General features: G+C 38.7%; 1 protein-coding gene across 1 annotated transcript; it reads left to right on the top strand.

Moving 5' to 3' along the window:
- The first annotated feature begins 7,958 nt into the window (after positions 1-7,958).
- On the top strand, positions 7,959-13,042 carry zfp36l1b (zinc finger protein 36, C3H type-like 1b). The gene is made up of 2 exons (XM_079830493.1): positions 7,959-8,233; positions 10,185-13,042. Exons 1-2 carry the CDS (start codon positions 8,183-8,185, stop codon positions 11,187-11,189), a joined length of 1,056 nt encoding a protein of 351 aa, XP_079686619.1. The 5' UTR covers positions 7,959-8,182; the 3' UTR covers positions 11,190-13,042.
- Positions 13,043-13,273: the final 231 nt, after the last annotated feature.

Raw genomic sequence — 13,273 nt, 5'->3', positions numbered from 1 at the left:
TGTATTTTCTTGTGGATTGATGTCTTTTATCTCTTTTCTGTGTTACATAAAACAATATATGTGAGTGTAACAGTCGTAAGCTCTGCGTTCGACTCACAGAGCAGAATTCCATGATTAATCATATTTTAAAACACGAAGCCCTTATCTGGCCAAGGGCCTCTTGTGAAATAACATACCACAGTGTGTGAACCAAAATAAATCACCGCACTCCCTTTTCCCCTTGATTTTTTTTTCTCTTTCGCTGTTTCTCTCGTTCCCTCTTTATCATACATGGGAATTTCTTCACTAACAGCAATGAGAGGCAACAAGTTGCAACATTCTGGCACAAAAACACTATTGAGAATTAAACCAACTAATTTTCAATAACAAAATACATCATCAGTCTGGGGCAAAATACAGTTCCTGCCAAAGTCTCTGAGCTCTGATGTTGGGTGCAACAGGGCAAAAAGTTCCCCTTAAGCCTTAAATGCATGACTATTTCACCAATCATTATTACATATTCGTGTCTTTAGCGAGCCGGATCTATATCTAACGTGGGTGGATCTCTACCTGTCTCGATAATATAAAACTCTCCTGATATTTGAGTAACTATTACAGAAGAATAAAGCATAGTTTGTTACCTTTCGGAGCTTGGAAGGGTTCAGTTTGAGCAGATGTTTTATACAATCATCACTGTCCTCATCAGAGCTCATTTCCCAATACATCCAGCATCTGTATCATATTCCGCAATCTCAAACATATTCTCAAAACTATAATTTTCAACATCTTCAAAATCAATATCTTGATCACTGACAGTATCTTCACCAGATCCACCATCAAGTGACAGTGACACTAATATTCGTTAGAGACCCTATACAATTTTACAAAAAATGAATGGGAAAATGAATTGCATTCTTTCATAATTGTACTATTTTTTTTTCCATTTGATATTGTTTCTAATGAACTGAATACTAAGGTTGATGTCTTTATTTTAAAAAACGAATGAGGATGAGGGCAGTGAATGACATCCCTGGTCAATAAAGACCTGAGGTGTGTGTTTAAGGGTCAAATGGCAAAATGTCATCGAATGCCAATATTTATGGCAAAGGAATAAAATCTAATAGCATATACTATCCACTAAAATAGTATAACATTCCTGAAATCTGCAGTACTCTCTCCGGAGTTCACCACCCCTGATATAGACCATTGGTGGCATGGATCTACGATCTACTTAGGCCTACAATGTTTTTGGGAAACACAGGCCAGACTGGTTCGAGCTGATAGAAAGGCAACAGTAACTCAAATAACCACTCGCAGAAGTCTGCAGAAGAGCAACTCTGAACACTTCGAACCTTGAAGCAGATGGGCTACAGCAGAGGAAGACACACTGGTGCCACTCCTGTCATCTAAGAACAGGAAACTGAGGTTTCAATTTTGGCAGTTGTGGCCAATTGGTTAGAGTCAGACTGGTGTCCCAAAGATTTGTGGGTTCGATTCTCAATACCGACAGGAAACGACAGTAAGGCTCCTAACCCCCAATCGTTTACCGGGCACCACAGCAAATGGCTGCCCACTGCTCCAGGTGCGCATGTCCACTCCAGTACTTCAGTACTCCTAATGTGTGTGCACTAACTTGAATGGGTTAAATGTAGAGGACAAATTCCGAGTACGGGTTACCATACTTGGCCTTCACATCATGTGAATTCACATGGGCTTACCAAAATTGGGCAATAGAAGATTGGAAAATCATTGCCTGGTCTGATAAGTCTCGATTTCTGCTGCAACATTCAGATGCTAGGGTCAGAATTTGGCCTAAACAACATGATAGTAAGATCCATTCTGCCTTCAGGTTCAGGCTGGTGCTGGAGGTGTAATGGTGTGGGCACACTTTGGGCCCCTTAGTACCAACTGAGCATCATTTAAACGTTAAATCAAAATGTTAACTTGGTGAATTTGCACACTCTCAATCATATGTTTTGCGGGGACCTGCTTACACCCTATTCTGGATTAGGTGGGGTGGTGGTAACCTGGTGCTTTTTCCCCCTACAAATTCATAGATATTCACCACCAATTTGCAAAACTGTAAAATAGATACATTTTCTTATATTAGGTTGGTTGTATTCTATAATATGACCATTAAAAAAAAAAAAAAAAGACAAGATGAGGAACAGCAGTTGGCAATACAGGGAAAGCTAATGGAGAGGTCAGTGTGATCTTCCTCCATAACATACAACATCACAGAAGATAAACATTTGGACTGCAGCAACACATTTCCTAAAGATTATTTGAATCCGTCTGAACCAAACAAGCAGTTAATTCAAATGGCTTTTAGAATTAACTGTAATCAATTCACAGAAAACGTGAACCCAATGGCATCATGATTGGAGCAGAGAAATCTGTTAAGAATAAGCATCAGATGATAAATCCCTGGTGCATAATAGATCACTAACACAAAAAAACAACATGTGCATCATCAGGATAGAGCTGGTATGACATTGCCAATGAACTCATTGTGCAGCCTTATTAAAAGCTGAGGGAAACTGGTTATGATTATTTTTGAAAGAAAAAGAAAAAGGTTTTCGAGTGACTCACTATGAGTAAAGAAAGGCATGGCTTGGTGGTCCTATATGCATTTTTAGGCATGATGATTTAGACACGAGTCATGTGCGAACATGGCCTGCTGTGACCTGTCCGAGGATGCAGAGCATCAGTATCATGCAAGTGTGATTTCAGGCTATCTCCAAGGCCACGGCCTCAGATGTCCATACTGAGGTAAATCAGGACATGGCAGATGATAATAAGCATACGCTATAAGCGACAGCTGCCTGGGGACGCGCTATCCGATTTCATATCAATGCATGAACATAAGTGGAAGTTCTTTCACACGGGTTTGAATCTAAAAGCTGTTTCACATTAGCAATACAGCGCTGAAATAGACCCTAACCTGAAACAGGCATTTTCATGTCAGAATGCATGGAGCTACACAACTAACCGCAGTTTCTGAACGCCACTCGGGCGCCACAAACCTAGCCATTGTTCTGTTACTTTCCATTTCCTCTGACACTTTTTACACTTAGGAGACAGGGGAGAAGGAAACGTGTGCATCTTTACATTAGAAAACGTCTGTACAAAGGACTATCCATCTCTTCTCCTGTCTTGCTCCCATATGTTGCACATTACCGGCTAATCACATCCAGACTTGGAGCCATGGAATGTCACCACCTTGCTTTTGGTTTTATTTTCCATTGCAAGTTCTACTCTCACAGGAACAATCATATCTGACTCACATTCCGCTGACTTCACTGAATAATTTCAGCAATTAATCTCCGAGTTAATGTCATAAATGGAATAGGAAGCAAAACATGACCTATGGTCACGAGCGAGGCTATAACAGGACTAGTCCCTGCGGTCACCCACCCAAAAGACAAACAAAACTTGATTTGACTTGGCCGTTTGCGCCGGTCCAGGTCTGAGTTTGTTGGAAGTCCTGCTTAAGTATGACCTTTTGTTCTGTAAATTCAGTCACATCCAGAACACATACTTTTATTGATGTAAAAATGCATCAAAAACAACAAATGGGCTGTTGGGTAATTGGAAGGACTCAATTGAGCCGAGATTATGGTTTTCAAGTGCTTCAGGGAAAACACATTTTCCATGGAACAACCTTATAGAAGTCCAAAATAAACTCATCACTCATGAATCTCTAATAAAACGGAGAATACCTGAAAACAGACCTACCACCAGATCAATGTAAGAGAGAGAAAACATCTCCCAAGTTGAAGTCCTTCCGTAATTCTAACACAATCCTCAAGTGTGATAAATGGTTAGCTATTTTAAATAGATTTCCCTCCAAAATTGAGTTCCAGGTAAAGTAAAATGTGGCATGTAAGTAACCAGTAATCTTTATTTTTTTCCAGTTTCAATTATAACATTTTTGACCACTAAACATAAATGAATCTTTCTAGGACTTAAAATGTCAGAGAGAGAGTGACAGGCAAAAATAATTTAACAGAATCACACTGACTTGTGAATAGTGACCAGAATGAATAGTCAACCTTGTGTCAATTCAAACTGGTTTGGATTATGAGGCATGGACTGCTTTTAATTATGTTAATGGTGCTTTTGCATCCTTTTTAAAGTTTGACAGCCCAAATCCTTTGAAACTTCCAATGAAAGTCATACGGGTTTAGAACAACATGAGAGTGGAAAAAAATTACATAATACAAATTTTTGTTTGAATTATTCCTTTAAAGGTGCAGTAATCAATTTCTGAGAAACACTGTTGACAGTGGATCAGACTGAGCAGCACAACACACTTGTCATTAATTACTCACCCTCATGTCGTTCCAAACCCATAAGACCATTCATCTTCGGAACACAAGCAAAGATATTTTTGATGAAATCCAAGAGCCCCTCCATATACGGCAACACGACGAGAACTTTCAATAGTCCATGTGACTACAGTGGTTCAACCTTAATGTTATGAAGTGACGAGTATACTTTTTGTGCGCAAAAACAAACAAAAATAATGACTTTATTTAAGAATTTCTTCTCTTCTGTGTCCGTCTCCTATGCTGCTTACATTGTAACCACAGTGCAGCGCTTCCGGATTCTATGTCAGAATGGCAACACCAATTGTCCGACGCTGTTCGCGTGAGCATGACGCATGAGTGTGAAGCTGACGCAGGAGCTGGCCAATACAAAGCCGGCATTCTAATGTAGAACGCGGAAGCACTGCAGTGTTTATTACTGCAATTCTCATACAATCCGTCCAAAATAGTGTTCGAAAAAAGAATTAGTATGTCCCAAATCGTAGTATGTTTAAAAAAAAGAGTATTCCAAAGATACCCGGATCGTTTAATATTACCAAATCAGAATTCGAAGTGCAGATCGATGTACACTCTAACGGCTGATATTGCCCACAACCCATTGCGAGTTGGAAGATGATTCAATTCGAACAAAAACGTGGATAAAAATTGTTAAAAAACTACAATCATGACGGATGTGCGAGTCCAACGGTTAAGTAGAGAGGTTTAGATTAAGAGGCTTGAGTGATCAATTGCCAGTATTTAACCCGACGAAAAGATATTTATTTAATGTTATCCACATTATATTTCACCTGCAGCAGCATTGAGAACTTTTGTAATGATATGTTTGGCCATTAACTTTTAAATGCATCATTATATTTAAATTACGAACACATGAGGAGAGTCTCTGCATTAAAGACCCACGAATGGCAGATCAACGTGCTACTACATTTCTCTCCGATACCGTAGGAAATTCAATTGAATGTGGAGGATTTGAACTGTGATGATGATTGACAGGGCAGTTTAAACTGTGACGGGATGCACGTAACTAAACGACAGAGTCCATTATAGATGACGAAGTAGTACGTCCCAAAGTTTGCATACTCTTCTGCTACACACTCAAAAGTATGTACTTTTTCTTCACAAAAAGAGTACATACTTTTAGGTCGTAGTATAAGTAGGCGAATTGGGACACAGCATACGTCAACAGCGTAGGAGACTGACACAGACGAGACAAGAAATTCGGGTAACAGTTTACAATAAGGTTGAATTAGTTAACATTAGTTAATGCATTAGTTAACATGAACTAACCATGAACAACACATCTGTTCAGCGTTAGTTCATCTTTGTTAACGTTAGTTCATAAAAATACAGCTGTTCATGGTTTGTTCATGTTAGTTCACAGTGCATTAACTAATGCTAACAAGATTTTAATAATGCTTTAGTAAATGTTGAAATGAACATTAGCAAAGATAAATAAATGCTTTAAAAGAGCAGTTCATTATTAGTTCATGTTAACTAATGTAGTTAACTAATGTTAACTAATGAATCTTATTGTAAAGTGTTACCGAAATTCGTCAATAAAGTCTTTATTTTTGTTTGTTTTTTGCACACAAATGTATTCTCGTCACTTCATAACTTTAAGTTTGAACAACTGAAGTCTCATGGACTATTTTAACCATGTCTTTTACCTTTATGGACCTTGAAAGTGGTCCTTGCATTGCTGTCTATGGAGGGGACAGAGAGCTTTAGGATTCAAAAATATCTTAATTTGTGTTTTGAAGATGAACGAAGGTCTTACTGGTTTGGAATGACATGAGGGTGAATAATTATTGACATAATTTTCATTTTTGGATGAACTAACACTTTAAGAGGGAAGGCCTGATAACGGACGCCAACAACGTTGCGTTTTTTTCTGCTCCATACGTGAGTAATGTTTCACAAAGCCAAGATATGCTGTTGTGGTAATGTTAGCTATAGTAATAGGTCAGTTATGAGTGTTGTTGTTCATCTGGAGCTGGTGTGCTGTTGGTGACTAACAACCAACTCTTGCTTGCATACCTTTTGTATCCTTCCTTCCGTTTGTCCGTCATCTTCACTTTTATTTTTTGCGAAGCATTATTTTGCTTCACTTCAGCTTCACAAGAGAAATCCACTCTAACATGATGTGTTTGTGCATTTTGGGGACGGAACAATGAAGAAAGGGGTGTGTTTGTTTGGGTTGATTTCAAATAGCAGTGTTTCTCAGAAATTGCTTACTGCACCTTTAATTCTAAGGAAATATGCTGAAGTTTTGACTTTTGTAGTTCATCAGAAATAATTAATTTGGTCAATTACTCACTGTTATGCCATTTCAAACCTGCATGACTTTCTTTCAGACAGGTTTGAAATGACATAACAGTGAGTAATTGACCGAATTAATTATTTCTGATGAACTACAAAAGTCAAAACATTTGAACATTCTAAACTTTGAAACTTACACTCTGCTAAAAACATAATTCATAATAAAATATCATTTTTTTCTGTATTCCACAGTATAAGAAAGTCATGGTTTTGGAACGACATGAGGGTGAGTGAACTGGCCTACTGTTTTAAAGTGTCTCATTTCATTAGCATTTGCCATGAATAAGATATCTTAGTATGATTGCGAAAGTCATGATATACAAAACAAGCTGAAGTAGACTTTGAAAAGCACTTCTGTGAATGCTTTGGATACAGCTCTAAAGCTCTGATAAAAAATGAAACCGAAGGTCAGGGTCTTTGGCGAGGGACGTTGCGGTTGACAAAGCGTCGAGGACAGGAGGTCCTGATAGGTCAGCTGAATCTGCAGATTTTATTTTTGGGTAATGTCTGGACAAAACGACACAAAGGAAACCAGAAACTATTAAACTACTGTATACTGTGTGTCCTTTTCATCTATCAATGCCTTTGAGTTTGTTGGCCTCGTAAAAAAAACCCTGTAAAAATAAAAAACACTCAATCATTGAAGGAAAATAACAATCTACGTACATGACAATCTTAAAGCTTTTCACTACTGCACATTTCAGAGATAAGAAAGCCATACAGTGTGTCCTAAAAATGACTAAATCAAGCCAAATTATTTCATGCATCTTTCACGTTCCCTTACTTATGCATTCTTTAAAATGTTCATATAGGCTACCATTCTTTCATTTTATTCAGAATGCATCCATCATTTTTATGATCATATTTTGTAATAATGCTTCTATTTGGTATATAAATAAATTATAAATGAATACAAAATCTTTGTAGATTAAAATTAAAGTAATAAAAAAAAATAAAAAAAATGTATATAGGCTACACACAAACATTAAAAATGAATGACTAATAGCTGTTTTTTTTCTATTAATGTACAATACAGCTTTTTTGCTTACACTGAGACCCACTGTCTATTAGAATAGACATCTAATTTAAAAATAACATTCAATATTATATTATGACTACGGTCACTTCTCAGCTAGTCAAACTTATATTGGTGTTGTTTAATTTGGTAGCCTATGCACTGAATGGGTTAAGTGAAATGCTCGAGAAGAACTCCAGATTGTGATTAAATGTATGGTAATGAAGTTTCGTAGAAATTAAGTTTGTATTGAGTCATGAAGTCACAGTTGAGTCGATGTAGTTCCATTTTTCACGTCAAAGCGCCAGAGAGACGTGCGGAAAAGAGGCATGACCAGAAATAGCCCCGCCCACTCCGCCAGGAAGACTGCGCAAGTTTTTATAAAGGATATGCGCGCAAGTTTTGGCAGGACAGAGGGGGCTCTCTGCGGGGCAGAACTATATCAAAGACCCTTCAAACACAGGAATACTCCCACCGTGCCTTAACAAACCATCTGTTTGTCAACTCTTAAGTATTTTCAACAACTCCCGATTCGACAATGACTGCGACCGTCGTGTCTTCTTTCTTCGACTACGAAGTGACGAACAAGGTAATTTATATTTTTGGGAAGTGGTTTTAAGCATTTTATCAGTTTATAGGAGTGCGAAACAGATCAATATCTCATAAAAATGCAGCAGTGGTTTGAGATGCTGTTTTCTACACCGATGTCAAACTTTTCTGCCTTGTGTGTGTGTGTGTGTGTGTGTGAGAGAGAGAGAGAGAGAGAGAGAGAGAGAGAGAGAGAGAGAGAGAGAGAGAGAGAGAGAGAGAGAGAGAGTGTGTGAGTGTGAGAGAAAGAGAGAGAGAGAGGAATCGTGCTTGTGAACTTTATCTAGTCTTGTGCATCTCATGATCTGCAGTAATCGATTGCTAATCGACAAGGGGCGAATATGGAAAACTAATAGATTAGATTCGTTTCATTTATCTGCGTTTATGCGTCATGAGTTTAACGTATGCTTCACATAGAGGTGTGCTTTATTTGCTCTCGATTCGATTCGGTACACAACAGGGAAGGCCACAAATCTATTCGTTTGAAATAAAACAACGAGTTCTCTAACATGGCAAAAGTGGGTTTGACTTAATGGATTTACTTCCAATAATGTACATTTTTTAGTAGGTTCTAACCGAAAAGGAAGGCAATTTGACTGATTTATCTTATTACTTTAGTTACACCTATCTTTTGAAAGTTGTGAGCTTATAAAAATCTCCATGCAACATTGTACTGTGAACAAGCAATCTTAACTGTGACGTAGAAGCACACTAGTTTTCAGCAGAACGCTTTAAGGGGCGTTTACGCAGGATGCGTTCTTGCATTCAAAACAGTTGGACGGAATGAAGCTGAACACATTTGGGCCTCGAGACGAGCTTTTAACAGTTAAACCAACGTTAAAGGGATTGTTTTACCCAAACTTAAATGTACTCACCCATGCCATTCCAAAGTAGTGTTATTAAAGGGATAGTTCATCCAAAAATGAAAATGTTGTCATCATTTACTCACCCCCAAGTTGTTCCTGGATGAGTTTCTTTCTTCTGAACACAATGACAATGAGTAAATAATGACAGAATTTATGGGTGAACTATCCCTTTAACACAAAAGTTAGGCTAATGTTCTTAAGGCGGCGTTTTGCTTTAATCAAAATGGATAATTATTTAAAAAATAAAAGTAGCTGATGAGCAATATTGTGATTCTTCTGAAGCCATCATTCATTTTAAACTACCATGTGACTTGTGAGATCAGTGATATCAACCCTATAATGCCACAGCATTTTTTAATTGAACCAACAGCAAATTAATTATGTTTGAGAGTTATTACTGTTGAGAATTGTATGTCAATAACGATTTAATTTCTCACACTGTGCTGTCACTTTACCTAAAAAGAACTGGAGTATTGCTCACCATTCAGCATATAACACAGCATATAAAAAGACAACATTTTCATTTTTGATTTAACTATTGTCATAAATCTTGACAAGCCACTTTTAAAAACCTTCCACTCAGTGAACAAGATTAAAAAGATGCAAAATAATGGCCGAAGTTGTCTCTCAGACACATGTATATAGACCTACAATTCAAACATGGCCTAGGTGGTCATTTTTCTCATCCCCAACACATAGGCTAGATTTTATTACAATGTTGTATTTCCCCTTATAGAAAGCCAGAAAAAGGTTTTGTAACTTAATGACAGTGTTTCGTAGTTACTGGCAATGCAATAAATCATAACGCTAATGCGCATTCTGCAGTAATTTCAGATGATACATGAGTCTAGCACACTCAGTTTTCGTGTTTTATGACTTAATAAACCTTTCACTTTTAAAGAGATTTCTGTGTAGGTTAAAAGTGCTGGGTCATTAGGGTTATCTCTTAAAAACAGGCCCTAGAGCTGACCTGAAGACAGAAAATACCATCAGCGTGTAATAAACTCCCACTGGTGGTATTTGGAGCAAAATGAGTCATAATCATGCCAAATTTTTGAGACATTGTTTTGTTTACTTCATTTTCAGAACAATAAGATGATGACCTACAACAGTCCCCTCTCCAGTCCCCATTTACAGTCTGTCCCCTCCACCGGTGCCAATACCCCCTTTACCCCCACCGGGTCCCTGCTGGACAGGAAGGTGGTGGGTACCCCTTCAGTGGGACTCTACCAGCGTCGCCACTCTGTGTCCGTTACCAGCTCCAAATCAATGCAGAACCAATTTATTAACAGTCTCAAGATGGAAGGCTCGGTTTCCATGAATGGGAGCAGCAACAACAAGGAGAACCGCTTTCGTGACCGGTCCTACTCTGAAACCGGGGAGCGTCTAAGGCCGAGCAACATCACATGCATTAGTGCCAACGGAAACAGCCAGGTCAACTCTAGCCGCTATAAGACCGAACTCTGCAGACCCTTCGAGGAGAACGGCACTTGTAAATATGGTGACAAGTGCCAGTTTGCCCACGGGATGCATGAGCTTCGTAGTCTAAATCGTCACCCCAAGTACAAGACCGAGCTCTGTCGCACCTTCCACAGCATCGGTTACTGCCCGTACGGGCCGCGTTGCCACTTCATCCACAACGCAGAGGAGCGCCGCGGACCCCCTCCTCTCTCTGCCTTCAACAAGATGGAGCGCCCGCGCCTTCATCACAGCTACAGTTTTGCCGGTTTCCCAAGCTCAGGTGGCTCCCAGGACAGCCCAACCTCTGTCACACCTCCGCCCATATTTTGCACCGAAGACATCAACGAGTGGCCCAGCAACCCCTTTACTTACTCGAGTCAAGAGCTCGCCAACCTGTTTGGGCCCAGTTTAGGTGGCACCACTGTTCAAGATCTGCCTGGTCCTCACTCACCCACCGCACCCGTCTTCTTCAGGCCCATGTCCGAGTCTCCACCAAGCCCTCCGGACTCCCTCTCCGACCAGGAAGGCTACCAGAGCAGCCTGGGCAGCCAGAGCGGATCCGAGTCCCCTGTGCTGGATGCGACTCGTCGCCTCCCCATCTTCAGCAGACTCTCCATCTCTGATGATTAAAACCTGCCCTCAGAGATTTCAGGCCTGAGAGGGACAAAGCACACAAAAGAGCTGGCGAGAAAGAGAGAGAGTGATTTTCCTCCTAGCAATCCCTTCCTGTCCTTGGTTTGTTTACAGCAGAGAAGTGGACTAAAGTACAGTGTTCTCGTAGCCACTGAGTCAAATCAGATACCATATTACCCAGTAGCATCAACTTTGAGAGCATACCCATGCCTCCCTGCCTGATGTAAAGCAAAAAAAAACAGAACTGTTCGCCTCTAGGCCCACTCGAATGTCTCCAAATCCTCAGTGGAACATGTTAAATCCATATTTAGTTAATTTAGTTCAAACTAAAGAGTTTTCTAAATTGTTCAAGGAATCTACTGAATATTATAGCAACTATGCGCTTTACAGACCTGAAAGTGCCACTTTTCTTGCAGAAAACTCTCGCCGGTAGATCATCGGGACATAAAGTGCCTATCAAACAATTACTTTCCTACTTTTCCAATCGCGTAGATTTTTTGGAGATCTGGGGTAGGAAAGGTTTTTTGAAAAAAAGAAAAAAAAAAGAATCAAACCCATCTTAGATTTGTATGAATCGTTCTGAGAGATATTTGTATGTCTAGTGGTGCTAAATGTGCGGTCACCATGGTAATTATCCCTAGAACATGTGATCCCCTATGCTAAAATAGTGTCTGCTGGTTGTTGGATTATGTAAGAGAGAATATGTGTGAGAGAGGACGTCCTTCCTTTATTCCTTCTGTTCATGTTACCACTAAAGATGTGACTTCAGTGGCCACTAATTGTTTCGTTGAAATGTTCTATCATTAATTCAATATTGTATTTCCCCTATTATTGTTATAATATAGTTATTATTGCATCATTACAATTATTGTTGGTATTTTCTGTTTGGAAATGAGAACTTTCAAACGGAAAGTTTCGCTTCTCAGTGCTTATTTAACTTATCAAAATGTATTTATTGCTGATTGTAAGCATTTTTTTTATTTTGTTTGTATTTATCTGGATAATGAAACAATAGAATATATTTTCCTTTATGTTAAATTATGATCTTCCGTATTAATCGTAAGATTGTGAAGACCTTTTTCGTTCAGTTTCAACAGTTAATATATTATACTGCAATGACATTTTTTGTAACTACATTTTGATTTATTTTTAAAGTGAAACTTAATTTAAAATGAGAATGCAAGAGGATTGTTTTGCATTTATTTATTATTTTCTCCCTAATGTTGGACTGCAGCTTCAAGATGTTTATGCCTCTATAATCCTTTATTATTTGGCTCCGACCGTCTAGAATGTAAACTGAGTTTTCTTGACAATAACAGTCCTGTGCCTGTGATTTTATAAATCTGATGTTTAGACTGGGATCCTCTCAATAAGACTTCTTTTGGTATGAACAAATCACAGACAATAAATGCATTATAGTACCAATCTCATGACCCCCGCGGTGGTCCAAACCTCTGATCTGACGTGTCTAAAATGGACGGTTAATAAGGGAATTGTGAAATATGCATTTGTGTATTTATTTAGCCCAGTTTGAAACCATGTTATGTACACCAGCAAGCATGTGTTGTTTTGATTTGTTATGACTCAAAATTCTTATTTATTTACAGATTTTGGACCACTTCTACTTGCTAAGTGCCTAACAGTACATTCCAAGAGTCTTGTACCTTTTAGGATTGTAATCCAGAGTCATTATTATAGATTTTAGTGGAAATTCGAGGTTAACAGGATTGACATTGAGAGAGCTACATTTGAATGTGTCCTATGTTAGCAGCCATTGCTGCGCACATCAATATGTTTTCTTTTGTAACGACAGATTGCAGTTTAAACCAATAAAATACCTATTTATAAGCAAACCGACATTGTGTTTTATTTCCACATGAATGACAAATGTGACAAAAGAACAAAGAACGGCTCTCAAAGCGCTTTCAAAAAGTCGTTTTTGTATGTTTGGCAAAGCAAGGGTAATAAACTCGAACGCAAACAGCTGTGCTTATTATTTCATGCCATATTTTGACATTCTCCCTGGATAAATTCTTATTCCTAAAAGCCACAACCTTGCATTCCACACTGATCCCAATACA

Source organism: Gobio gobio (assembly GCF_949357685.1).
Source record: "Gobio gobio genome assembly, chromosome: 12".
In the NCBI taxonomy this organism is placed as follows: Eukaryota; Metazoa; Chordata; class Actinopteri; order Cypriniformes; family Gobionidae; genus Gobio; species Gobio gobio.
The sequence above is the reverse complement of the archived record's forward strand: the minus strand, read 5'-3'. Positions and strand labels throughout refer to the sequence as shown.

Bases quoted from the DNA above. Each gene is read 5' to 3' on its own strand.
- zfp36l1b (XM_079830493.1), top strand. From the start codon at position 8,183: ATGACTGCGACCGTCGTGTCTTCTTTCTTCGACTACGAAGTGACGAAC. The intron at 8,234-10,184 runs GTAATTTATATT...CTTCATTTTCAG, and splicing joins ACTACGAAGTGACGAACAAG to AACAATAAGATGATGACCTA.